The sequence below is a fragment of the Electrophorus electricus genome, chromosome 23 (assembly GCF_041902795.1).
Source record: "Electrophorus electricus isolate QZ-2024a chromosome 23, ASM4190279v1, whole genome shotgun sequence".
In the NCBI taxonomy this organism is placed as follows: Eukaryota; Metazoa; Chordata; class Actinopteri; order Gymnotiformes; family Gymnotidae; genus Electrophorus; species Electrophorus electricus.
The window spans coordinates 5,532,163-5,558,749 of NC_137519.1; the positions used below are offsets into that span (position 1 = coordinate 5,532,163).

At 47.2% G+C, this 26,587-nt stretch overlaps 1 protein-coding gene across 2 annotated transcripts; it reads right to left on the reverse strand.

Annotated features, from left to right (window-relative positions):
• Positions 1-861: 861 nt before the first annotated feature.
• Positions 862-25,789, reverse strand: adcy9a (adenylate cyclase 9a). 2 transcript variants are annotated; one of them, XM_081706000.1, is made up of 11 exons: positions 25,226-25,789; positions 22,131-25,075; positions 10,726-10,880; positions 10,450-10,551; positions 9,427-9,677; positions 9,105-9,207; positions 8,534-8,742; positions 7,743-7,902; positions 7,073-7,221; positions 6,236-6,262; positions 862-5,617 (listed from the first exon to the last, which is right to left on the reverse strand). In XM_081706000.1, exons 2-11 carry the CDS (start codon positions 23,908-23,910, stop codon positions 4,279-4,281), a joined length of 4,275 nt encoding a protein of 1,424 aa, XP_081562126.1. In that variant the 5' UTR covers positions 23,911-25,075; positions 25,226-25,789; the 3' UTR covers positions 862-4,278. The 2 variants fall into 2 exon arrangements, with proteins under 2 accessions (XP_081562126.1, XP_026871195.2); XM_027015394.3 differs by having other exon boundaries at positions 22,131-25,789.
• Positions 25,790-26,587: the final 798 nt, after the last annotated feature.

Genomic DNA, 26,587 nt, shown 5'->3' on the forward strand with positions numbered 1-26,587 from the left:
TCTGACATATTTTATCAATTTCAAAAAAAGGAACACAAACGCAGCTTTACATAATGGGGCGATTGGAGCGATTAAACTTGTAAAACAATATTAATCTGTTCCAAATGTGATAACGATCAAGTTATGATGCAATTGAGTACACTTGTTAAAATGTAATCTGGCACAAGGCATCACCAAATGAAGTAAGCTCTACTAAAGGAGACGGAATGGACTTAATTATGGAACGTTCTGGTCTTTATTCCTGTGAAGGTTAAAACGAGAATTTTCAGATTTGCTCGTCATTGCCATTGCTGCTGTTCCTGCATTACCGGCTGGCCTGGAATTTATTAAAACAGCCTACCTTTAGATATAGTACCTCACCGCCTAATTTCCTTATGCGCATTATGTAACTGAATGTGATGAACATATCCAAACGAAGGAATATAAAAGTTGGAAAGACACCAGGGACTGAATAAAGAAATTGAGACAATGTGGAAGGCTAACAGCAAGGCTGACCCAGTGGTGACATAGGCTACATGGAGCTGGGACCCATAAACTGGAGGGCCACGCTTTCTATTTTGTATATAGAGCTGCTTCTATAAATAAACACAGATTTAATGATGGTTCATGAAAATGAAAATAAAGTAGGGCATATATATATATATATATATATATATATATATATATATATATATATATATATATATATATATATATAAATAAATAAATAAATAAAATGTATATTTCTTCCCCCTACTTTACTGTAATTTCCAGTCCTGCAAGAAAAACCCACTTATGTTTTGTGTACATTTATGGTCTAGGTCACTCCCACTAGAACACACTTGGTTACTCCCACTAGAACACACTTGCACATACACAGGCAACGATAATTTTCTTGTTCTCAAAATCTGACACATGCACATGTATTTTCCATTTTAAAAATACAGATAAAACAAATAGATATGGATATGTACATACAAAGTGAATTGTGCAAATGTATACAGATTATGCTCATTTATGGATTAAATGTATAATGTGCACAAAAAGGTAGCAATAAAATTAAAATCATTAAAAATGACTCAAATTCAAATATACTACATGAAAATAAACAAATGGCAAACATTGATGACAAAAAATCATGTCCATGTAGCTCAAATAACAAATTAAAAGTCCACATTGCCAATCTCTTTGGTATACATAAAAGATGCTCCCATATGGCACAAGCAAATATAATACTCTTTTAAAGGTAGATTTGATGGCACATTTTAAACAACCGGGTACCACACTGAATGTCATCAATTTTAGTTATATTGATCTGAGATACATAAATCAGTTTTAAAACATGAAGGCACATTTTCTGCATCAGTTTAGATCTGACAATACAGAACCAGAGCCTTCATTCCTAAATCAGATGGATATTGAAATGAAGTAGTGAAAGTTATGTGGCTCGAAAATTATTGGTACAGTAAAAGTATCATCAGCGTAATGATTTGTGGCAAGATTAGGTCTCTTTATTTAGGCTCCCATAAAACAAATCTACATCTTTTACAAAACCCATTCAGAACACTGAAACTTGTTCTGACTTCATGCTAGGACTCCACATGCTACTGAGAGCAAGAGGTGTGTGTATGTGTGTATTTCTCCAGGGTTTTCTATGCTGTGGCGTTTCCCTTTTCAGAATATATGGCTAAGTAAATTCACTTGATACTAAAAAAAGGACACATAACTATGCATAAGTAATTAGGTTTAAATACTGTCAGCTTGCTTTTTAAAAAAAAATGCTGATAGAGTGCTACAATAACATCTGAAGTAACCCTAGTACTCAGACGCAAGTGTGGTTGAAAAGCAGTGCACCATAAAATACATCAAAAGCAAAATCCCTTATCCAATCCAAAGTTTCCATTTCCAAGATAGTGTTTAGTTTTTTTTGTTTTTTTTTTGTTTTTCCCCCATTCTGGAAAAAGGGTATCCAGAATTTAAAAGCACAACCAAATAACACTTTAATTAGCTGCAAGCAAACTTCGGTCAGTCAAACATAAAAATGGGGTGTGGGGGTGTGCAGGGAGGTGGGTGAAGGCACTAGATTGTTTTGGAGCCCCATTCTATGAATAAAAGACAAATTCAATGATCGTTCATCAAAAGCCAGCGCTACTTCATGATTCTGTATTACATACTGTAGCAACAAATTTCACCTCTGTGAAAAGAGGACCAACACCTTCTCCAGGCTGTGGGAAATGATTCTCGTGTTATCTGGCAGTGCCCACCACGAGACATACGACAAATCATTTTCTAGTGTTCCCAGGTAGAAACAAGAACAAGGGAGATGATGGGGTAGGGCAATAAAGCAAGGTAGATGATTAAAAATGTACCACACCACCACTGCTACCACCCTGTCCAGGGAAATCTTCACACAGAAAGGTTCGTAATTTCAACCATAAAACCAATATCAGAATCAATCAATCAGTTTCTCACACTCACAACAAAAGGCACTAAAAAATGAAAGCTCTACTGAAAATTCAACTGCATCAAAAATATCAACCAATTTTAAAGTGACAATTCAAATTGCACCAATACAGTAGATCACTCCTGACCAAGGCCAGCGTTACATGAACAGAATCCAGAGTTCAGAGAGTTCAATCTAGAAGGCAGGCAACCGAAAGTTACTGGCACAATTTCGTGAAAACAAATCCTGATGACTGTGTATAATGAAAAACAGGACAATGCACAATGTACAATATCCAATCTCAACATTAGGAGTCCTCACTGTTTAAAAGGTTTTGAAAACCAAAAATTTCCCTGTGCTTTGATTGAACACTACTTGAAATTGTAAAAAAAAAAAAGAAAGAAGAATCAAAATCAATAGAAAAGTCTTCTGAGAACAAGTCATTCACAGTAATAACCAGGTTAAAATGATAAATGCTTCTCTGCTGAAAAAAAAAAAAAATCCCTTTCAATTCCTCTACTGCATTCCCTTAAATTCCTTTTTGTGTTTTGGCCTGACAAAAAAGGCTCTTATTAAAAATGGCTTCCGCTGTATTGGTGTGCATTGATGCACAATGGAAGGCAAACACTGACGAGAAAGTCCACCATACAGTCATAAATTCAAAATCACCACCAACTCCACCATGACCAAATCCACTTCATTAAAAAAACAAAACCAAACCCACAATCCAAAGTGTTCACCAGGAAAATGATCACAGATTGAACAGCATTGCCTCTATGCATTTGTGCTGCTGGAGTTTTTGACTGCCAATGTGGAAGGGAGGACGCGAGATCTTGGTCGTCGTGCCCACGGTACCCTCCCTTTAGTGTGTGTGTCCCCTGCCAGCCTGCATGCCATGGGAGTGGGAGGCTATGCTCCCACTCTTACTCTATAGCTACGTTCCAACAACCTACACAGCACCCTCGTCTCTCATTTGTTCATCAAGTCACCATTTGTTTTGTTTTTTCCCCTCCCCTCTCAAAACGCGATCAGATTCCTGTGCTTAGGCAAGGTCCTAGCTCGTGGTCTTTTGTCAAAACCCATAGAAATGTAGTTCAAATTGAAAACACAATCTTGTTCTTTACATTTTTTTCTTTTCTTTCTTTCTTTTTTTAAATCAAACTTGACCACTTTCCTTAGTATGGTCTTTTGTAGCACTCTATTGTGAAAGAAGAAAAGTGACTGCCTCAGGATGCAATTTAATCTAATAGAATTATATTCCTCAGAACTTGGATTCAATACTTCTACTTACATCCAACGACTGGCCCCGTTCATGCTAAAGGTCACGGCTCAAATTGCCATAATTTTGAAATGCGCACTGCAAAAGAATAATTTTTGAAAAATAACTATGGAATTGTCCGTTGTTGCGGTCTTCAATGGCATGCTAATATTGTTCTAACATATTTGATTTGTTCAATTAATTCACTGATCATGTTCATTTACTCATTTATCATGAAGGCACTTAACACACACACACACACACACACACACACACACACACACACACACACACACACAAAAAACAACACACAGTGAAAGCAATGAAAACATCAGAAATTTAAGCTCGCTGCCCTCTTTTTCCACCATTCAGTGTGCCAGACTGTGATCCACACAGCAAACCCCCAAAGAACATAACACTTTTTCTGTCATAACGTTCTTTAAACAAGAAGCCAAACATGCAGTCACATGATGGACTGCTACACTGAACATGTGATGACGAAGGCACCCCAGTAGGTGAACCTCATTAATATATACTCTCCTGCTCGAGACAGACAGGATGGGGGCAGGCAATAAAGATCATAAGCCACAAGAGCTGATCAAAGCCTCTCTCCCACTCGGAGTCTCGAACACTCGTTCGCTTCCTCTTCCTCCTCTGCTTCCTCTCCTTGTAAAGGTGTCTCTGGTCTGGCCAGTGGAGCGGTTAGCTGTGCTATCGACGGCGGCTGAGTGCCAGTGAAGGTGGATGGACGAGGAGAAGGGCACCTCTCCACAGCCTTCTCCATGAGCGTGTGGTCTCTGAAAGCATCCTTGTGCCACTCTTCGGTCGACCTGAACAGGCCCGTGGTAGGTCCGTGTGGCACTTCAGAGCTGTTGTGGCAGGCACCGGCGGAAGTGGAGGACTGAAAGCGGTCGACTACAGGCGGCGGAGCAGATAACATGTTGGAGGTCATGCAGAGTCCTGCGCCAGGCAGTTTGTCAGTGGAGTCCTCGGTAATGCCACCCTCTTTTACCTGAGGCTCGGGCGCCCTGGCCAGCCGGTGTGCAGACCCTGGCCCGCTCTCGTTGAGCCTGGGGTATAGATAGGTCCTCATCTGCCCCTTGCCTTTGACGTTGACGGTGCCTCGGTAGTCAAAGGCGTAGTTCATCTCGCTAAGGACACAGTGGCTCTCCTCGCTCACCTGAATGCGACACTCCACGCCCGTGCTGTCCATGCGGCTGGCAATGTTCACCGTGTCCCCCCAGATGTCGTACAGCAACTTGGTGGTGCCGATGACGCCGGCGGTCAGCGGGCCATGGTTGAAGCCAATGCGCAGCTTGAACTGGAAGCCCAGCATGTTCTTGTTGAAGTCATCCACTACGTGCATCATCTCCAGCGCGAACTCGAACAGGGCGCACAGGTGGGCGTGCGGGTGCGCCTGCTCGCGGCACTGCTGCCCGTTCAGGCCCGACGCCGCCATGTAGGTGGCGCCGATGGTCTTGATCTTCTCCACGCTGGAGAAGGCAGGCTTGCGTAGGAGCTCGTCGAAGTCCCCGATCAGCTCGTTGAGCACGCGGTAGCACTCTTTGCCGCCTTCGTAGCTCTCCTCGTAGAACTCGCTGAAGTTGACGATGCTGGCGAAGATCACGCCCACGTTGTCGTGGTTCTTCGAGTAGCTCTGTGTCAGCTTCAGCTGCTCCGCCACGTGGATGGGGATGATGTTGCGCAGGAGCCAGTCCGCCTGGTCCCGCATGTTCTGGATCTTGATGCGGTGCCTGTCGGCCTCCACGTTGCCGTGGTGGTGCAGGCGGTAGCCGACCTCGAACTCTCGGTTGAGGAAGCAGACCAGCAGGAGCAGTAGAAAGAAGGAGAGCACAGCCTCTGGAACCAGCAGGTCCAGCGGCGTGGGGGCCCACTCGCCTGGCCAACCTGTAGCAGCACTCTCGTTACTCAGGTTCCTGAAAGTGGAAAAGAAAAAACTAAAGCAAATCAACGACAGAGTTTAGTTCTGCCACAGATAGTACAGAACCACAGAGACCTAACAAAGCTCTGGATTTTTCTCATGTTCTGTTGCTTGTTTTGTTGTTTTTTTCCGGTCTTCAGGATAAAGCCCTGCAGCTGAAAGTACCCTCATCCCACATCACAACCATTTCATAATTATGTCACAACTATGTCACAAAAAACCCACAACATAAGGCCATGAGAAGGTGGCACATGTTTGGCTACTGACAAAGTGATTCCTTCATGAGTGTGAGTCTTGTAATTCAACATTGAAAAACATGAATGTTTGAACAAGTGAAAATGATTTAGACAAATACCATTTGCATAACTGGTGGCCATTAGCGTTTATTAGTAGCACCGTTAGCATTTTTTGCTAGGCCTCTCCTTTAAGTTTATACAAAGGTCCAGTACGAAAGAGCAGCATCTGTAATGGCCATCCCTGACACTGGGCTTATCTAAACGAGTGGAGCAGGTTAGTCTCTACAGCACACACTTCAGCTAGCCTCCAAACAGCGACTCTGCAGCTAGTTTCTGCAGTTAGTTCCACCTCCCAGACAGGAAAAAGGCACACTTACCCAGATACTGGAAACCCCTCACTAGAGCTGCAAGACAGAAAGTCACAGTGAGGAAAAAGGACATTGGAAAGGGCGCTACCATGACTCTAAACTTGCAACTGCACATGAACAAAACATTGTCATGCAGCCAACCACAGCTATTTAGATCCATCCAAATTAAACTGAGAAGTGAACCCAGAGATATCCATGTACTCATCAGACAAAGCATGCTAATACAAACTCATCCTGGTTCTGTGATGCAGGTTAAGCCTAGCACTGGATTAAAATCATACAGATGTAAATCAAACACCTTTTCAGGTGTTTTTAAGATGGCTAGGACTCATTTGAGTTTTTCAGCACAACCCTAAACCTCAGTGTGTGCCCAGTAACTGCAAAAATCAGTTAAACACACAAACCAAGCATATCTATCTATTATTACTTCCTGGAAACTGAACTGCCACTTGTTTTATCATCATTTTTTAAATTTCTAATGTGAAATTTAATAAACCAATATGGCTGTAAAATTAATATCCCCCCTTTGTATATGGTATATCAGTTTGGTCTTGGTATATAGTTGTACAAGTTGATGGTTAGCTACATAATTTCTGTCCATTGTATACAATTCTTCAACATTACACATGTACTAATTTAAGATGTTAACTTGCTGCATGGACTTTAGTCCAGTTCTTTTTTTTTTTTTTTTTTTTCCTCAGTATTTTGTGAGCCTTTGTGGTTACGTTCTACTGTGGACTTTCACTCAGTAAATTCTTATTTCACAATAAGGCACATAAATGACGTTTACATGAATTTACCCTCCGCTGCATGCCTCAGTACCATTAAGTCAGTAAGGTGTCTGACCTCAGCTTAGTGGGGGCGCTGTAGCGCACAGCGAGCAGAGAGGTTCCGGTGACGGTGGCCAGAACAGAGCGCATCCAGAAGCTGAGCTGGCAGAAGTTGCAGTACTGAATGATGGCAATAATAATGGCACAGCACAGGAACATCAGCACCTATAGGCACCAAAGAGAAACATGACCCAGCACCCAGAACAGGACTTCAGTTAAAAACCAAAATCAAATCACAAATTCTTGTTTGCACATGATCACGCACATTACATTAGACTATACAAATACTACTTATGTGCACGCTTCCTTACACCCCCCTCCCCCCCCCACCACGAAGTGCATTTCGATTAATTCAGGAATGTGTCAAGCAGGTCATGGTGGTGCAATCCCATGGTATTGTGTAACACACTTAAACATCAAATCCTGAACTACTTAATTACCCTTTAATCACTAACCGTCAGTGTCCGTTAATCTATAAACTCTCACTAAATAGCAAGTGCCAGCCACAACGCTCTTGTGTGATTGGTCATAAGTATTGGAACTTGTGTTTGATAACGTCTGGTCAGATTTTAGCCAACACTGCTCCGGAGTGGCCCAGCAGTGTGCAGGCTAACCATGCAGGGATCCAAGCATGTGATCAAGTGTCTCCCTGTGTCAGTCGCCCCGTCTCTGATTCATTCTCCCACCTGAATGGGCAGGTGGCGGCTGTAGGCCAGGTGGGAGAACACGGATATAGCGGGTAGAGACACGAGCACTGCCCCGATGGCGTGCCGCGGGACCCAGCCAGACACCAGCTTCAGCAAGGCCTGCGTGCAGCTCGAGACGCCGTCCAAGTAGAAGGTCATTCTGTTGGGGGACAAACAAGCGTTAAAAACAGTCCCAAGCATAGAAAGCCTCAAACAGAACACTAACGTCCAGTTTTATTTACATGTCAATCAATGTCAAACTATTTGATCTGTAAACAGAGAGATCTCTACTGTAAGGTCCAAAAGTCTGAATCCAATAGCAAGAAATGTACGTTTTTCACTGCCATGGTCTATCAGAACTCATGAGAGCAATGTGACTACATCCTGCTTCACTAAACTCCCGTGGGGTATCAGCAGTGCTACCTCCACCCAAGTACCACCAGCAGCCTCCACAGCAGCAGCAAAAAAAATGCTGCCTTACTTTTTGACAAATGATTAAACAAGTAATTTTTATTTTAAAAATCGCACCTCTTAAAGAATAATAAAAAAAATCTTTCTGAAATACATTTTGATCGTTCTGAAAATACTAGCAATGCTTCTGAAATACAAGCAATGTGCTAAGCAAACAGTATTTCCTAACAGAGAAACAAACCCCAGAACATTGTAACTCTATATTGTAATGGCTATAACAGGAATGCAGAGGAGGATATTAAAGCCAGGGCTGAGACTGGCCTTTCCCTCAGTTATGGTTTTATTGTTTTCTGTGATTTTCATATTTGTTGCTCACTCACTGGATGGACAGGATGAGCGAGACCAGGTCCAGTAAGCTGGCAGCTGCTGCCAGGCCGAATGTGGTTGCCGGGGGCATCTCCATGGTAACCATGGGGTACAGGAAGCAGGCGAGCGTGAGGGCAAGGAAGACAGCGCACGAGAGCAGCACGTCCAGCAGAGAGCTGAAGACGGGACTCGCAAATGTTTGTACAAAGGCATGGCTCACCACCTGAGAAAGAGAGGGAGGCAGGGGACTTTAATCAGATCGCAATACCTCACATAGCCAAAAGAGGTCTATGCATGCTTGTTGTAAAAACATGCCAACTTGAAATCTCTGATCTTTTCCAGACTTGCAGACTCATGGTGTTAACACGCATGTTCTTGAAGAAACCCACAGGGCTAAAGCCCCGTCTAATTCCACAGTCTGCAATGCTGTGACACTTTACCTTCAGTTAATGGTAGCAGCAAACAAGTGGACTCCAGTGCAGAGAGAAAAAGCCGAAGAGGAAGCTTGTGTGTGTGTGTGAGATTGAGAGAGAGAGAGAGAGAGAGAGAGAGAGAGAGAGAGAGAGAGAGAATGCGTGTGTATACCTCCTGCTGGTAGCTGGCGCGGTAGGTGGACTCCAGAGATTTGTCCAGGAAGTTCAGACTCAGCTTGTTGATCGGAGGTTTGAAGAAATACTCCTTCATCAGGCTGTACGGGGGGTTGTGTGGGATACAGAGAACGAGAGAGGTGAAAGCTTATATGAGAAACTGTCCCAAACACATTCATCACAGCAGATCTCTCACACACTCATGCACACAGAGTAGATCTCTTTCACTCACTCACACACACACACGCACGCACGCACCCCTTCTCAGTTGCTCACTGGCCCTCCAACATCTGTTCCCTTACTGTCCCCCCTCCTCCCACCTGTCCTCCTTGATCACGTCCACAAAGTGAACGTCGCTCTTCTCCCTCAGGCCTTTGGTCCGGAGCGGTATGAGCGCGGAGTGATCCATGGCCCCGCCCCCTCCACCAGCCCCAGGGGCGGAGCCACTCGTCCCCAAGCTCCCGTCTTTCTGCAGCATGTCGCAGACGGAGGTCTGGCTGGCTCTCGCACCCTCCTCACACTGCGGGCTCAGCAGGCCATTGGCTGCTTTGGGGCTCCACCCCGTGGGGAACTGGCAGGGTGAGAGCAGAAGGGGTGGTGGTCAGGGGGGCGGGGTTAGCAGGACAGGTTTCCTTTTTCCTTGTGGTGTGTTTGCTTGTGGATTTCCTGTGTTAACACTGCGTGCTTGCTACACGTGGTCTCGATAGCTCAGATTCCGTTGTGCCGAGTCAACAGGATCTTGGATAAATTTTGGTTTAAGAACCGACAGCCGTAAACACTGAAACGCTATCCTGCATTTCACGCCTCTGCAGATATGAAATGGAACGAGATGGGACAAAATAGCCCCGCCCCTCCAAATCGGAGGGGTGTGACGCTAGTTTAAGCCAGCAGTGAGCTGCTTGATCACACATGGCACTAGAACAAAAAGCTAAACAAGAAACAGAACAGACGACATTGTAGTTCATCACGCTGATGAAGCGGACGGCAAACGCTTTCCATTTTACTGTCGGTGGGTGATGTAGCTAAACAAACATCATATACACGGCATAATTGTTCATTTATTTATTAGCTTGGGAGGGTGAGTGGTACTGGGTGGTATATCAGCGATTTTTACAGCAGTTACACCATGTGTCAGTTACACCATGTGTAATGAAGTGCAGTTCGTGTCTCCTGTCAAACGTCTGGATTTTTCCAGAATCGCCTTATTGGCATTTTAAATACTTACTCAAGAACATTTAAAAACATGTCAATGTTCTAATGTGTGTGTGTGTGGGGGGGGAGGGTGTTACTGTGTGAGTGAGAGAGAGGTAGTGTGTTGGGAAGGTGTTGTTTGTGCTCAGTACCTTGCTGCTGTTGGCCCTGTACTCATCCTGGCAGCCATTCGGATTGACCTCCTCAGATATTCGATTCCAACCAGGGTCCACGATCCCTCCACAGGACACACACTAGGGGGGAGTGAGCATGGGAGAGATGCAGAAATGCAGAGAGCTGAATCAAGAGAGACTAGAATCATTAGCCTAGAGGAATAGCCCAGAATTATGCTGTGGGTGCATTCCTGGGAAAGTGAGGTGTGTGTGTGTGTGTGTGTGTGTGTGTGTGAGTGTACATGCAAGACCTACCTTGCCATGTTCAGCCATGGTGGAGTGTGAGAGGTCTGAAGTGTGCATGTTTGGAGAGGGACTCGGTGTTTCAGTGAAGTCGTGCCCCAGACTGTTCTGAGAACAGCTACACTGTGAGCCCATCTTCCTCCCGGAGATTAGGTATGTCTTTAACCCTGCCCACACACACACGCAAACATATTACTCCATCATCAATATAAACCACTCTAACAGATTCCCACCGTCAGGTACAGGACCCACAAATGTATAGTTACAGTGTAAAGCATTAAATGCCTCAGTGTAATGTTAAAAATAAATTCAATATTGTGTTGGAAAAAATAAAAAGACAATCAATATTACACCTTTACGCTAGGTTCACATCACCTTGAGCCAACCACATACCATCTGTCCACACCACCATAACATGTGCAAAACATGGCAGCCCACATATAGACACATATAAACCCGACCATGAAGCCTTGACGATGTAAAACACATGAGGACAAGCCAGGTGCCTGGGGAGTAATAGTTCCAAAGCAGCCACAGCATGGCCAGCACGAGGACTGGTTAGAACAGCTTGTTCCAGCATGTGCCATCCAGCCCGCCATCACGTGGTGTATTCAATGGCCGGGCATGTTCTCAGCTCGCTCAGCCCTTGGTCTACTTTAGCCTTAGGACTGGCTTCGATTTAACATCGTTAAATCCACAAGAATCAACATTTCTTCATTGAGTATTAATTGTGCTTAATTTATCAGCTGAATTTTATATGTCAAGATTTTCATGCATTAATTGGCCGTTCAGTCGTGTGACCATTACTTCACTTCCTGTTCATTTTGCCTGCATGACACATTCCTGGATATTGACTTTGCAGTGAAGCATTACACTGAAAGATGGATTTGGGTTGAACAAATGTCAAGGGTCTTAACCTTTAAATAAAGCGTTTAAAGACTTGCTACAGCCCTTTTTACAAGCCCTTTAGAGGGACTCACCACAGATTGCCTTGTTAATGAGAAACAGAAAGAGAGTTAAAGATAACATTGAGTTTGAATGAGAGAGCGAGAGAGAGAGCGCGAGAGAGAGCGTGTGTGTGCAGTGTTATCCACGGATGGGCACTGTCGAGTGCTGATTTTGCACAGTGATACAACCACTGGAGATGAGAAGAATTTGTCAGCCCCATCACTGGTCCTGTTACTAAGCCTGTAGGCAGTATGTCTCTGGGGCTGCGCCCTAATTCATCAGTCACCCTGTTTTAGGATAGCACTCATTCTGGAGAGCACCACAGGGAGTGTGAGAGAAACCCAGAGATGTCTCTCTCTTAGATTTGCGCACGCGTATACACACACACACACACAAAGGTGCTCCATGATGCCACTCCTAGCCGTGTGTGTGTGTGCTTTAAGGCTAGGGACACACCAAACTGACACTGAATAACTAAAGCCATCCGTGAGCGATTGTTGATCACCTTCTGTCAACTCGCTGTTGACCGTCGGCGTCTGTGTGTATTTACACGCCAACACACCCGACAGACTGCAGCTGATGAATGACATGCGTGCATGTTCTGTGCCGGTGCAAAAGGAGGCGTTCTCTCCCACAGCTCCTTCTACTCTTGCTTGCTCGCGGGCCCTTCTGACTACAACAGGTGCTACCACTCGGGCTTCCAGTCTTGTGGGACCAGAACTTTAATATTAAAACAGGTACTAATGCAATTACAGTGTCCAGTAACTGGCTCCGTGATGGGGAAGACCTCTGACCTCGTCACAGTTCTCTGGATAGTTAGCACACAACAGAACTACTTTATGTAGCATAGTGTTAGCCTAGCACACTGCCTCGGTAGAAAAAACATGCAGTTTCTCTCCGATTTATCTCATTCAGCCAATCAGAAAATTCCCTCATGGCCAACCGCTGCCCCCGATTCAACATGGACAATTGGCCAAAACAGCAACGATGACAACCAACTAGACTAACAGGGCAGAACGCACCACACTGAGTACAGGCAACGGTAGGGCCATGACATGGTCCGACAGCTGATAGTCGGGTCAATCTTTCTCTAGACTAAATAGCACAAAGTGACAAGCAAATTCTACCTCTCTTTTTCGCACACACGCACACGCACATAATGCACTCACATTCACTCCTATAGGATATACACACTTCCTGGAAGCCCTCAGTCAGGCTAAGTTCACCCTGGAAAATTCATAAAACAGTTATAGAAGGTTAATAATCATTAGAGTTCATTGGAAGGCTGGAATCAGTCCTCAGCAAGAGGATCATAAGGATAAGGATCAGCAAGAATGGCATGAGTGACAGAGTGAGTAAATGAGTGAGTGTGCGTGGGGGGTGCTAAGGGGCAGGCACAAGCACACACTGGACAGCTCTCTATGAATTTAAGGGAGCCACCATTGATATACATTTGTGACTGTCCTGATCAGTGAGTGTGGATATCTGTCATGGAAAGACTTGAAGTGCTGTGTGTGAGCAAGCAGCTGGAGGGGCATCATCCTGAGGCTGGCTGGCACACACACACACACACACACACACACAGCCACACACACACACAGCCACACACACACACAGCCACACACACACACACAGCCACACACACACACACAGCCACACACACACACACAGCCACACACACACACACAGCCACACACAGCCACACACAGCCACACACAGCCACACACAGCCACACACAGCCACACACAGCCTCTCCCTTCCACATGGCCTGACTGTGACATTCCTCATACACACCCAAAGCCACACTCCGGATTCAGTCACTCTTTCACTCATCCCCTCCTGCCACCTCCTCCCTGTCCCTCCCCCTCATGCCGAGACGCCGTTGAGGTAGGCCTGCTACGTTACCTCCACACACACTCATCTCCACACAGGGCCCTCTCCTCCTCTAGGCTGGAGAGGCCTGGGCCAACTCCACACAACCAGCTGAGTCTGTGCTTTTAGTTCAGCTTTCTCAGATTTGTGAGGGTGTTGGCACGTTTCCCTAAAATCTATGTTGGTTTAACCATTGGAGTCAGCCTCTGAAGGTGTGTTTACTGTTTAGACCACAGAGGAATATCCAATACTTAGCAAAGATTTAAGAGGAGGGGGCAATAAAAAAAATAAAATAAATTTAAAAAAAAAAGCAACTCTGAATACCTGCGTTAGTGTCCGCTGACTCTACAATAAACAGAACGCACCCTTAATGACAACCCCTTCCCCACTGCATCACACCACTTCCTGTCACATAACCCCTGACCTGAGTGACTGCCGCCACTTCATGGAGGGAGCGTCACGATAATACAGCTACAGTGTACATTAAAGGGTGTGTTTGTGTGCGCACGCGTGTACGTGCACATGTGGGGGCATTGAAGCCAAAGCAGTCCCTCTCCCTTGCCGACTAACCACAGTGTTTCCTTGCCAACTCGGAGGGGACAGACCAATCGACAAAGAGAAAGATGGAGAGACCAAGAGATGGAGAGAGAAAGAGGAAAAAAAAACTGATGAAAGTGGGAAACAGTGGGAAGAGGGGGGAAAGAGATGTTTAAGATGACCGTTAAGTGTTTTTACTCCTCCAATAAAAACAAACCAATACCCCTCATCAGTCTGCACTCTAAAGGTTTGGGATCTATCTGTGGTTTTTTTTTTTTGCTCTCCTGCTCCGAACCTCCATTTCTCCTTCACATGGCTGACTTCCCACTTTCTGTCTCCAACTTCCCACGTTCCCCAGTCTCTAACTTTACTTGTTCTCTCCCCCCCGTCCGTCCGTCTCTCTCGTTCACTCTCTCCCTCCCTCCCTCTCTCTCTCCCTCTCTCTCTGTGTGTGGTTGTGCCTCCATATTAGGGCAGAGTGATGAGCTACAGGATGACTTCTGCCTTTTTCACCGTCTCCTCCCCCCTTCCCACCATCTCTCGCTCTCTCTCCCCTCCACCCGTCTGCTTCACACGCTGCTCTGCAGGCCAAAGAACCTCCCCTCCCGTCTGTGTGGGGGCGTGGGACTAAGGCTCTAGCCTAAAGTTCCGAGCACACTGGGGCTAGAAACTTTAACGTGAAAGCCAATTAACTTCATGCTCAATCCAACACTGGAGCAGAGCAAGCTAGAAATATTACAGTATTACAGTATTACAAGCTCATCAGTGGGTGAGTACAGTGGAGGGTTATGATGTGTACAACACTAAAGGAGATGGGCAGAGGAAGCAGTAGAAAATTGGCAACTGGGGAGACACTGGGTGAACTACCGACTGTGTACACATGCTTGTCCTTGTGTGTACGTGCGTGTTAGGGTAGGAGAGTGGTGGACTAGGAACCCTGTGCGTGGTAAAGTGAGTCACGGGGATCATTACAACTGTTTTATAATGTAATCACAAAGGAAAAGTAGCCACCAATGTACACAACCATGAAGAATGAACAAAGTCTTGATCAAACCATTAAATTGTTATGCTACAGCATGCTACATTGTTAAGAAAGCGACAGCGTTGAACATAGAGTGGTTAACGCTGAGTTAATCAGGCCTTAAGGGAAGCTCGCATGTGGGAGAGAGAGAGTGAGAGAGAGAACGCGTGCGAGAGCAGCATCAGAACAGATCCCTTTATCTTAGATCTAGTGTTGTAGTGCCAAATGAAATCTCTACATTTAGCACACTGAACCAAGCAGCAGTGCGGTAGGCCTGGTGTCTTCATGCAGCCCTTACGTGCTTTAAGGCAAAGTTAACGATGGATCACATTATTAGGAGATGGGCATAGGAAGCAGTAGAAAAAGTGGCATCTCTCTGGCCTAGTACTGCCCCCCCACCCCACACCCACACCCACACAAAAGGGTCCAAACTCCATTGGCCTCTGTCCGCATATGCAACAGAACCTGACGGGACCTGTGTGTGTGCCACCATGTGCATGTGATTGAGTGGGAAAATGGTGTGTTTTGCAATATACATCATAACTGTACTACTACAGGTAAATCAACTCATCAAGGATCACTGTGTGAGCTTGCCTGTGCTGTGTGTGAGATCTCTCCCTTTGTGAATGTTCAGGTATGTAAACTTGTTTGTGGGCATGTGTGTGCGCAGACACAGCCTCCACCACCTTTCTTCCAAAAGGCGCACGCACACAGTTTATGATTCTGTGACCCTTCGCTTTACTCTCCCTCCCAATTAGAAACGATCAAGCCCATCAGCCTGCCCACCTGTACCCCCCCCTTACATACTACTGTAGGTACCATGCCTCCACAGATGGGGGGTGGGGGGGTGATCTTCCGTGACTGGTACTGCCCACGTACAGGACGCAGACCTCTACATCACTGGGAGGACCCCTTTTCGAGGAGGGAATCCCCATTTCTACCTGGCTGCTGCCTAGTGGCCTGATGTCTACAGTCAAGAACACTCACCACCATCTCCCATCTGTGGACAAGGCGGTCTTTGTTCTGCCTTTGGGCACCGTGCAACACGACAACATCGCTCATTTATTTATTTTATTGTAGTTTGTTTATTCAACTGGTTTTTCTATTCACTAACAAAACAGCATAAAGAACTGCATTAAAACAGACCTCCACAAATCCCTCCTCAAGTCAACGGCAATCCTCCCCAGGGTTACATCAGTGAGCCAACCATCGTGGGAACAACTATTGATCGACAGCTGGATGACAAAAGTAGCCAGACCGAATAATGTGATTCAGCCTTACCTTCACCTTAAAGCATGTAAGGGCTGCATGAAGACACCAGACCTACCGCACTGCTGCTTGGTTCAGTGTGTTAAATGTAGAGATTTCATTTGGCACTACAACACTGTGGATCTAAGATAAAGGGATCTGTTGTTCATGGTTGTGTACATTGGTGGCTACATTTCCTTTGTGATTATGTTATAAAACAGTTGTAATGTTTCCTGTGACTCACTTTACCATGCAGAGGGTTCCTAGTCCAACACCCCTGTACATGTGTGTACTAAGCACACACACACACACACACACACACACACACACACACACACACACACACACACACACACACACACACACACACACACACACACACACACACGTTCACCCAGTGTCTCCCCATGTTATAACTGTGGTGTTGTTCCGTTTTGACTAATAAATGTATTTTCCATGTTGAACCCTGTTACCTGAGGTGTGAAGCCAGAACCATTATTTGTCCATATCCTTCAGAATGTAATTATTAGTATAATCACCAATAGAATTGACTATAAATGTTTGACTTGGCTGATAAGATTATAACAATCTGGAACTTTATTGCTATTAAATATCAATATTGATCTATTGCTGATAGATTCAATTTAATATTAACTAAAACGTTCAACAATTCTTAGGTAATTTTATGCGACTGATTACTTCAAGTAATCACACACACCTGACAGTCACACACCCCATACATACATACATCTACACATGCCAATGCAGTCACACTCACTATACACCACACACACTCACTCACACACAAAAACAATATACAGATTCACATAGTAAACACATGCAGATACACATACACGCAGACACTCATACACACACGTGCATACACATGCCAATGAAACACATTGGCCAGTGGTAATGTCAGAGGGATAGTGTGTGGCTAAACCATGCTGGCACTTGGAGAGTGTGACTCGTCCTGCCTGGCCAAATTAGACAAATTTGTCTCCAAATTAGAGACAAACAAAGATAAAAAGAATAGGACATATTAGCAAAGAACAGAATGTGACTTCACCTGACAAAAGGATACTTTTGCTCTCACTCAACAACCTCTGCTTGGCCTGCTTAAAGGGATGGTAGCAGCACCTTTGAGTGTGTGCGTGTGTTAAAGGGAGACAGAGAATGGACGATCGAGAGTCAGTCATGATGCAACAGGGGTTGAAGTCATAACTAAAATCTGGATCTGTCCTCCCGGAGGCCAAGTGTTGCCCCCCTCCACACCAAACAGACTTGTTAGCTTTCGTCAGAGTTTAGGTCTCTCCACTGTTGCTCCTTCAAGGGTTGAGAATTCTCCAAAGGCTCACGTGACTCTAGCTTTAAAAGAAGGTGTGTAGTTCTGTTTTTATTAGGGCGTGTTCCACATTGACTATTTACATTACATGCTGCACACACCTTACCCACTCCTAAATTAGACCAGCCAGACCTCACTGCTTATTAGTTAGGACAAGGGAGACAAAAATAGCTGTGTAGTGTGCAAGGCACATGCAACAGACTGGTAGGACCAGTAATAAACTAAACAATGAGTGTGTGTGTGTCGATACTCGTTGTCTTCAGGTAACATGGTCATCACTGTTAATGGAAGTGGTCTTTTTTTTCCTGACTCATCTGAGATCAGCCTCCCTGGTTCTCCGATAATGGAACTTGATTAGGTTTAGAGCTCAGGACACAGATCCTGGGTCAGCGCCGCATCAGCGGCATCCACCCTATGCAGCTTTCTGGAGCTCCTCAGACCGCAGGCCTAACTGTTCCAGTTCTCCAGCAGTGCAGGCCACACAGATGCTCTGCCCACAGCCCCACTGAGAGATTACACTTACAGGACATTGGTTGTAGTCATATCTCCTAAAAAGCTGCTTGTTTGTGTGTGTGAGTGAATGAGTGTGCGTGCGAGTGTGTGATGAGGGTGGTTCCTTATCTGCAGGAACACACTGGGCTGATTAGTTGCATGGTGACTAACTACAGTGGCAAATTGGAAGAGCGGAGAGAGAGAGAGAGGGGGAAAAAAAAGCAGACATACAGAAAGGGCACTGGAGAAGGAAAACAAAAACACAAAAACAGGCAGCATTTAGAAATCACAAATAGACAAAACTTCCTAAACATTTCATGGCCAAACTAAGAACAGCCACAAGCAGACCCACCCCCCGCCTCCCCCTCTCACCAAACCTGCCATTCTGAGCAGTCTCTCTCCACAGGACCACTAACTGCAGCAACTGCCAGACACAGAGTTAAAATCCCGAATCACCAATCCCTTACTCTCACCAGGGAATTTTAATCTCGTCTCTAAGCACGCGCCACACCTGCTCCTTTCTCAAAAAAAAGCCTAACCTTTTACAAAAGAAACAAAACACACCATTCAAACACAAATGAGTGTGTGCCCTTTCCACATTCCTCTAATCCATCCACACACACACACACACACACACACACACACACACACACACACTACGACACAGAGCAGTGGGCCTTATGGATTTTTAAATGTAGTGGTGCCTGTGGTAGGATGTGGATGTTGTCACTGCTGGGTGTCGTGACAATGATGCACTCTTACCGGACTGTCACTAAAGGAGTGAATGCAAATGCATATCGGGGATTAATTGTATCCCTTTATGCATCATAGTGAAACAGGCAGGGAAGATATAAATGAATAACAAATTAATAGTTCTCATTATTCTCTCTCTCACACACACACACACACACACACACACACACACACACACACACACACACACACACACACACACACACACACACACAGTACGACACAGAGCAGTGGGCCTTATGGATTTTTAAATGTAGTGGTGCCTGTGGTAGGATGTGGATGTTGTCACTGCTGGGTGTCGTGACAATGATGCACTCTTACCGGACTGTCACTAAAGGAGTGAATGCAAATGCATACCGGGGATTAATTGTATCCCTTTATGCATCATAGTGAAACAGGCAGGGAAGATATAAATGAATAACAAATGAATAGTTCTCATTCTCTCCCCCTCTCTCTCTCACACACACACACACACACACACACACGTCAGGCAGCATCCAGAGTTAAAAGCAAAAGTAGGCTACTTCATGGAAAAGAGAGTGATACAATTCTCCTCACGGCTGAACTGGGAGCACCCATGGCGTGTGTGCATGTTTAGACACACTGTTCACACAGGGTCTCCACGGCCACACTGCTCTGTGAGCTGAGCCCAGCACAGGCCATTCGCTGGCAAGCGCAGTGCTAAACGGCAGTCCTCCCGGACCAGGGCTCTCTGCACGCAGGTTTACACCCATGAAAGACTCCAAACTACTTTGCGTTATAATTTTGCTTAAAGGCTGGTTTAGCCCTCATAATGGCATGCGACACACAGGACTTCTGAGACATCAGATTGCACATGACAGATAATTGCTGTTTATTCCTAACTTTACACAGGTCATCCATTGTGACCAGGCAGGATCCATTTGCATCCCCAGTTCTTGTGTTTCCTTCTCTACGTTTAACCACTGATGCAACATATTTACATTCGGACACCGTTTCCCAGACACCAGCGTGCTTATGGGACTGAGCACTACAATGACACGCTGATGAGCCCAATGAAAGGAACTCGAGCGAACAATGTGTGAAACCGGCTGGGCTGAAACTTCGAGTTTACTGCTGAGGAGAACAAAGGATGAAAGGAACAAAAGGGGGAAAACAAAAATCTTGATCAGGCTTTTAATCAAAACACAGCTTACAAGCCCACAACACTGGAGAACTATGGCTCAGCAGTGTGGTCATCTACCTGCAGGCAAAGGGGCCTTGGCTTCAAATCTGGACTATGCTTAACAGGAAAGATTCGAGCGCAACAACGGCTGAAGTAGGCATGTAGCGGTGCTGAAGGAGGTGTGTTATTACGTAGCGCAGCCCAGGCAGGGAACCCGATTTCATAATTATAACAAATATAAGAAAGTGAGCTGAGTCCAAGAGCAGGTTCGGGATGCCAGTGTGCTCCAGCGTGGGATGGCCCTCACTGGGGAGGATACATAGGCTGAGTCCCTGGTTGCTGGGAGTCAAGTGGTGAACCATCATTACAGAACAGCAGGCTGGAAAGGCAACAGCAGGGCAAAGTGCTAAGGAGCTGATACTACATACACATTCACACGCCCTTTACAGCTGAACACCTTAGACAGTCTCCAGTCATTTGGCTAATGCTGCAGAGTCAAAGTACAAACGCTATCTTCAACCTTCACTCTCTCCCACTCATTCCCTCCCTCTCAACTACATGGTTACTTACACACGCACACACACACACACACACACACACACACACACACACACACACACACACGTGTGTGTGTGTGCTGTAACCTGTAACTTCACATGATTGGTCAGCTGGATTGTCAATCCCACTCACCATGGCCTTGCTGTAATCCGAGTGTGTGCGAGTGAGTGAGAAAACTCAACGAACACCAACCCGGACAAACCCAGCAGCGGGGATCAGCGCACACTCCCTGCTCAATCCTCCAGCCCGCCCCGAGACACAGGCGACCCTCACCAACGCAAAATGGCACAGATGGAGAGAGAGGAAAATCCTGCAGAGTTAATTTAGGGTGAACAGAGAGAGAGCGCAAGCCAACAACAGCAAGAGCACGAAAATATAGAGAGTGGCAGTTATCTGGGCAAAAATGCCTTGTTGATGCCAAAGGTTAGAGAAGAATGTTCAGACTGGTTTGAGCTGTTAGAAAAGCAACAGTAACTCAGATAAACACTTTTTACAACCGAGGTATACAGAAGAGCATCTCTCTTCTGTCTCCGCCACACAATCCAGACTCATCCTCAGACACCTACAAACCTTGCTATACGCCAGGAGCCGCCATGCTAAGCTAAACACACCCTACGACAGCTATGCTTTTACAAAGGTCATAGGTCAGCATTCCAGACCTCTCGGAGCCCTATCAAAAGGGGGAGGGGGGTGTTTAAAAACCAGTGTATGGAGCTTCAGTGGCCAGTGGTTGGCTCCAGACCACTCTGTCTCAGTGGTCACCTTGAACAATCCAGACACGCTGAGCAGTCAGACTGACGGGCGACGTCCCTACGTTTTCCTGGATCACTCCTGTCGGGATGACGGGAACGCTGCCTCGGGGCCGACCCTGAACTGGGCCCTGGCTCAGCACGCCACGCTCCCGCCCGCCACATCCATGCTTGTTTTGTGTTCTTATCAGTCGCTATCACCACCATGCAAATATGCACAGCTAAAGCATACCATGACATGCAAACACAGAGGGCAACCCGCTAATACCGTCCGAGCCGAGGCCGGGGCAAGCCCTAACAAACACAGACCTGTTACAGGCGTCGACGCCACACTGTGGTGTTGGTTTTTGGTCAGGTTTTTTTTGGCTTTTTATTTGCTTTTTTTGGAACCGTTTCTAGCTCAGTGCAATGCTGAGCCTTGCTAACTTTGACCTCTGCCACGAGGCTTGGGTCAATTTAAATCAGCAAATAATCTTGATTTATTCATGACCTAAATGAAATTCGCCAGATTCACTAGAGAAAATTACTCTCTACTGTTCCACTCCATACTGGCAGCAGTGCTGAGGCATTAGACGCTGAGCTGAATGAACTAACGTGGAATTTGTTGGGACCAGATCGCTACTGTTCAACATTTTATCATTTCATGCAAACCCTACAGTAAGCCATTACTCACACTACTTACCATCAGCGTTAAATGTAAACTTCTTCTGCATTGTTGATGGAAAGGCCTTACCATACGAGCACCCTTACCTTTGAGCTGCTCCGTGACACTCTGGCCCGCGCGCTCTGCCACCCGCCCATCCTCCCTCTCATAGCGGTCGTCCAGGAAACCGGCCGTCACTTCAGACAGGTGCACCTTCCCGGCCACGCCCAGTTGCTCCATGAGGTTGGCCAGGTTGACATCGTTGGACCACACGTCGAACTTGAAGCGCTTCATGCCCAGGATGCCACAGAGCACGGTGCCCGTGTGCACGCCCACGCGCATGTCCACCGTCTCCAGTGTCTCGCGGCAGAACTGCTCGATGGCCTGGATCATGCCCAGGCCCATCTCCACGCAGCAGTAGGCGTGGTCATCACGCGGCTCGGGGCAGCCAGCCACGCAGTAGTAGCAGTCGCCCAGCGTGCTGATCTTCTCGCAGCGCGTGCGCTCGCACAGGCGGTCGAAGCGGCCGAACAGGTCGTTGAGCAGCCCCACCAGTGCTGGCGCCGACTTGTTGGCACTCATCTTGGTGAAGCCCACGATGTCGGCGAACAGGATGCTGACGGGCTCCATGCGCCGCATGTTAAACGGCCGGAAGATGATCTGCCCGCGGGGGATGGACGTCTTCTTGCGCTTGTTGCTCCTTGGGCTGGACGAGGAGGCGGAGCCGGCGGCGGAGCCGGGGGCCGAGCCGGCGACGGAGCCCGAACGCTTGCCGCCACCCTCACTGCTCTCCTCGTCGCCCTGCTTCATGAGCTCGTCAGCGACGGGCCGCGGCATGACCGAGTGGATCATGCGCTCCTTGAGGGCCTTCTCCACCTCCAGGTCCTTGCCGTGCATGATGGCCTGGCCCACCTTGAGGAAGGTGCTGCGCGCACGCACCTCAGACATGATGAACAGGTGGATGCCGATCGCATGCGCACACAGGTGGAGGAGGACTTTGCCCGGCACCAGCCACAGAAGGTGCACTGCGGCGGGCCCATCTCCGCCCCGCACATCCGCCTGGCCCAAGCGTAGCCAGCCGAGGGCCTCGAACAGCACAGAGTAGAGGAGGCCTAGCAGCACAGCAGCATAGAGGCGCAGGTGGAGCATGCTGTACAGCAGGAGTAGTGCCTCCATGCACAGGGAGAAGGTCCCCACAGGGGAGATGCACGGACCCTCTGAGCCAGCAGGGGGCTCCTGCGTCCAGTTCCCACCTGCCGGCCAGCCCACGTGGGCAAAGGCGGCGGCCTGTGGCTGCGGAGCCAGCGTGACCGCGAACGTGACGGCGGTGAGGAGAAGCGAGGCCTGGCCATGCAGACGCACGTAAGGCCGCGTGAACGTGAATAGCAAAAGCAGCAGACACAGGACGAGGAAGACCGCTGTCGGGAGGAGAAAGCTCGCCGGCTCGCACCGGGAGCTGTTCGCCCCGAAGTAGACGCTCCAGAGAGTCGCCGCGGCCGTCAGGTAGAACAGCACGTAACGGAACCGTCTCTGCGTCTGCGGGAAGCACCGCTCCCTGCACGCTTCCTCCAGGATTGCCGAGTCAAACTTGGGGTCCCAGCACTGGCCAGCTGAGCGTTCGAACAGCAGCGGGATTGCCCTCTGCCCACGCAGGTGGGTTAGCGCCGCCTGCCGCGGCTCCGACTCACCTGAGCTGCAGCTGGAGAAGATGCTGTATTTGCAGGGCTTGGAGCCCCCCCCAGTGCCCTGACCACTCATGCTCCCCCTCTCCACACAAGCAGGACACTGCGGGCGGGCGTCAGTAATCCGGACCGCCGTCCCGCCTCCTTCGCTGTTGCAGCTGACCTCAGAGTTCCGGAACAGTTGCTGCTGCCTTTGCGATGCCATGACAAGTGCACAGTGTACAGTTTAAATGAGGCTATCACATATCAACTCAATTGCTCCAACAGTGCAACCTCACAGATAAAGGTGTTAAATGATGAGGATTTTTTTTTTGGGGGGGGGGGGGGGGGGTAATTGTTAAAAAGAAGAAGCAAAACAATAATAAATCAGACGGTCTGATCTGACCTAAATCCAAGCCAGGACAGACGTATTTCCGTGCTCTGTGCGTTATGATGGACCGACTAAGACTCTTGTGCAGTTCATTATCCAGGCCCGGATGGCGTCAACACTCGGATCCCATTGAGGCAGTGGCGTGTACTCCTGTCCCCAGCGCTGCCAGGGCTCACACGCCTTCCTCCGGTTTGGCCTTCCTACCGCAACACATCGTTTTGACTCGGTCTCAGGGAAACGTCGATCGTTAATCCATACCATCGAGAGCAACGTAGAGCGAGCGGTCTTAACCCCGAAACGGACTGCTTTTTAATCCGTCGGCGTCCTTCCCTTGAAACCCTGTCCAGTACTTTGATATGCTAGAATTCACATTCTCCTTCCATGTGTGGATGAAGCAGCCCGACAGTGAAAGTGTTGTACTTTTCATGTTTACAAACCAACAAGATTTTACAACACATTTGTTTCTTACTTTCTGTCTCTAGCTGGTTTCATCCGTTTCATTTTAGGACTATCTCCTATAAAAAACTACCTGGCACAATTCTCGGGGAAAAGAATCGTCAAAAAAAGTTTTTAAAAACGTATTTTTTTCCGCATTACAAACACGTCAATTCTCAATAGACATTTTAAACTCTCATTCGACTACTTTAGGACAGCGGGGCTAAACGATAACACCGACTCTGCCGAGAAGTCAAACGGAGACATTACGACGTTATGGTTGCTTTCCACCACCTTCTGTCTGGCCAAGCTCACCGCCAGAGTCCGTTAGCCACCTCGGCCCCGTCGAGCAGGAGAAAAGGGCCTGTTTCCATGGAGGAGCCCCGTGCTTTCCTGAACTCCCACTCCGGATATCAACCGTTAATATTGCTGCTTTCAAAAAGGGCTCAACTCAGACTGTAATTTGAAGACTTCGGCGCGACGAGTATAAAAACTGGGGCAGTAACGCTGATAAGAAGTAAACGGACGTTGCCTTCGGCGTGGAGCTGCGAGACGGCCGTAACATCTGGCTCACACACACACAAAAAAAGTCAAAATAACATTGGTAGCCAACATTAAGAAAATGGATACATATGAATCTGACACCGACCTAAAATACTCTGGCAAACTTAAGCGAGTTAAAAGTATCCACGGTGTTTGTCTTCTACTTACTCACTTTATCACTTACGCGCGATGTTCAATCATTTCAGTCCGAGTGTCCCCAAAATGTCCCGCCGTGAGCCCACAAACGCGTCCCTCGGCGTTTCCACGGAAAGTTTCCTCAGGCCGTCGTTCGCCTCATCGCGGCGGCGGCACGCGGCTCGCTCGCGGAGTTCAGCACCGAATAACTGCACGCCCTCCTCTCGCGTGCCCTATCGCCTCAAAATTCCACGCGATAGATAATAAAATTTTTTTTTTTTACATTTGCATTCCCCTCCATATTGTTCCGAGACGGTGCAAATTGCCAGCAAGACGCGATATATCCTCTGTTTATAAACCCTCATAGCCTGGCCAGGTCCGGTTTTGTCGTTGGCATGCTCGTGCCAGCTGGTGCGTGCCGCCGTGTTGCGTCCTCTTCCGTTCCGCTCGAGCGTTTCCTCCCTGTCGCCTAAAACCTCGTCTGCACGAGCCTGCTGCCGTTAACGAGTCCAGACGGCATCGGTCGGTGCCTTATCCTGGCGACGACGGCGGCAGCGGCGCCGCGGTCTCCTCCACCATCTTCTGAACGCACTGGGGGGTGGGTGGGGGTAGGGGTGGGGGGGAGAACTGGGGCTCAACGAGATGGTGTTGTGGCGCGCGGGGCGGACGAGTTGGCCACGGGTGTTAAAATAGAGGGCAGGGTGCGAGGCGGGGCGCGCGCACGTCAGACTTCAAACGGCGGCGAGCACGCACACGGGGAACGAGGGTATTCCACCGCGAATAAATTACGCCACGCGCTTTTCATGCCCGTCCGCGGGGGTCCAGCTCTTTGTGGGTTCCCTCCACTGCAGTTTCGTACAATGCGGACTTTGCGTTTTATTTAGAACCGGAACACGGAGCTTAATACTTTTTTTTTTTGTTTGGTTGGTTTTTTTAGATCTCCTCCAAGTTTTATAAAAAAATGTAAAGGCTCTAGTTTGAAAGGCACCGAGGAGAGTAAACACAAGAGAATAATCTCATATCTTTTTAGAAGAGAAATAAAATGAAGAAATTTTCTGAAGTATAAAGAACATATTCATTGCGCTGTGTGTGCGACTGTGTATGTCCATCACAGAGAACACATACCTATATAGAAATTCATAATAATGACATTCCTTGTGAATTCTGTAATTATTTGTAGTGATATCAAAAGAATCAGATAATCCAAAAACAGTCATGGTTTAATCCCATGGCCCAATCCCTGCCGCTCCAGAGCTACATGTCAGATGCGACCTGAACCTTTTTGCTGGTCGGCCTAAATAGTTTGGGTCTTAGGATCTATGAGCCGCTGCAGGCACAAAAATTGGATCAGTGAGCAGTGAAATTCACTTGTTTTTCCCGCCTTCTATTAAGAAAAGCA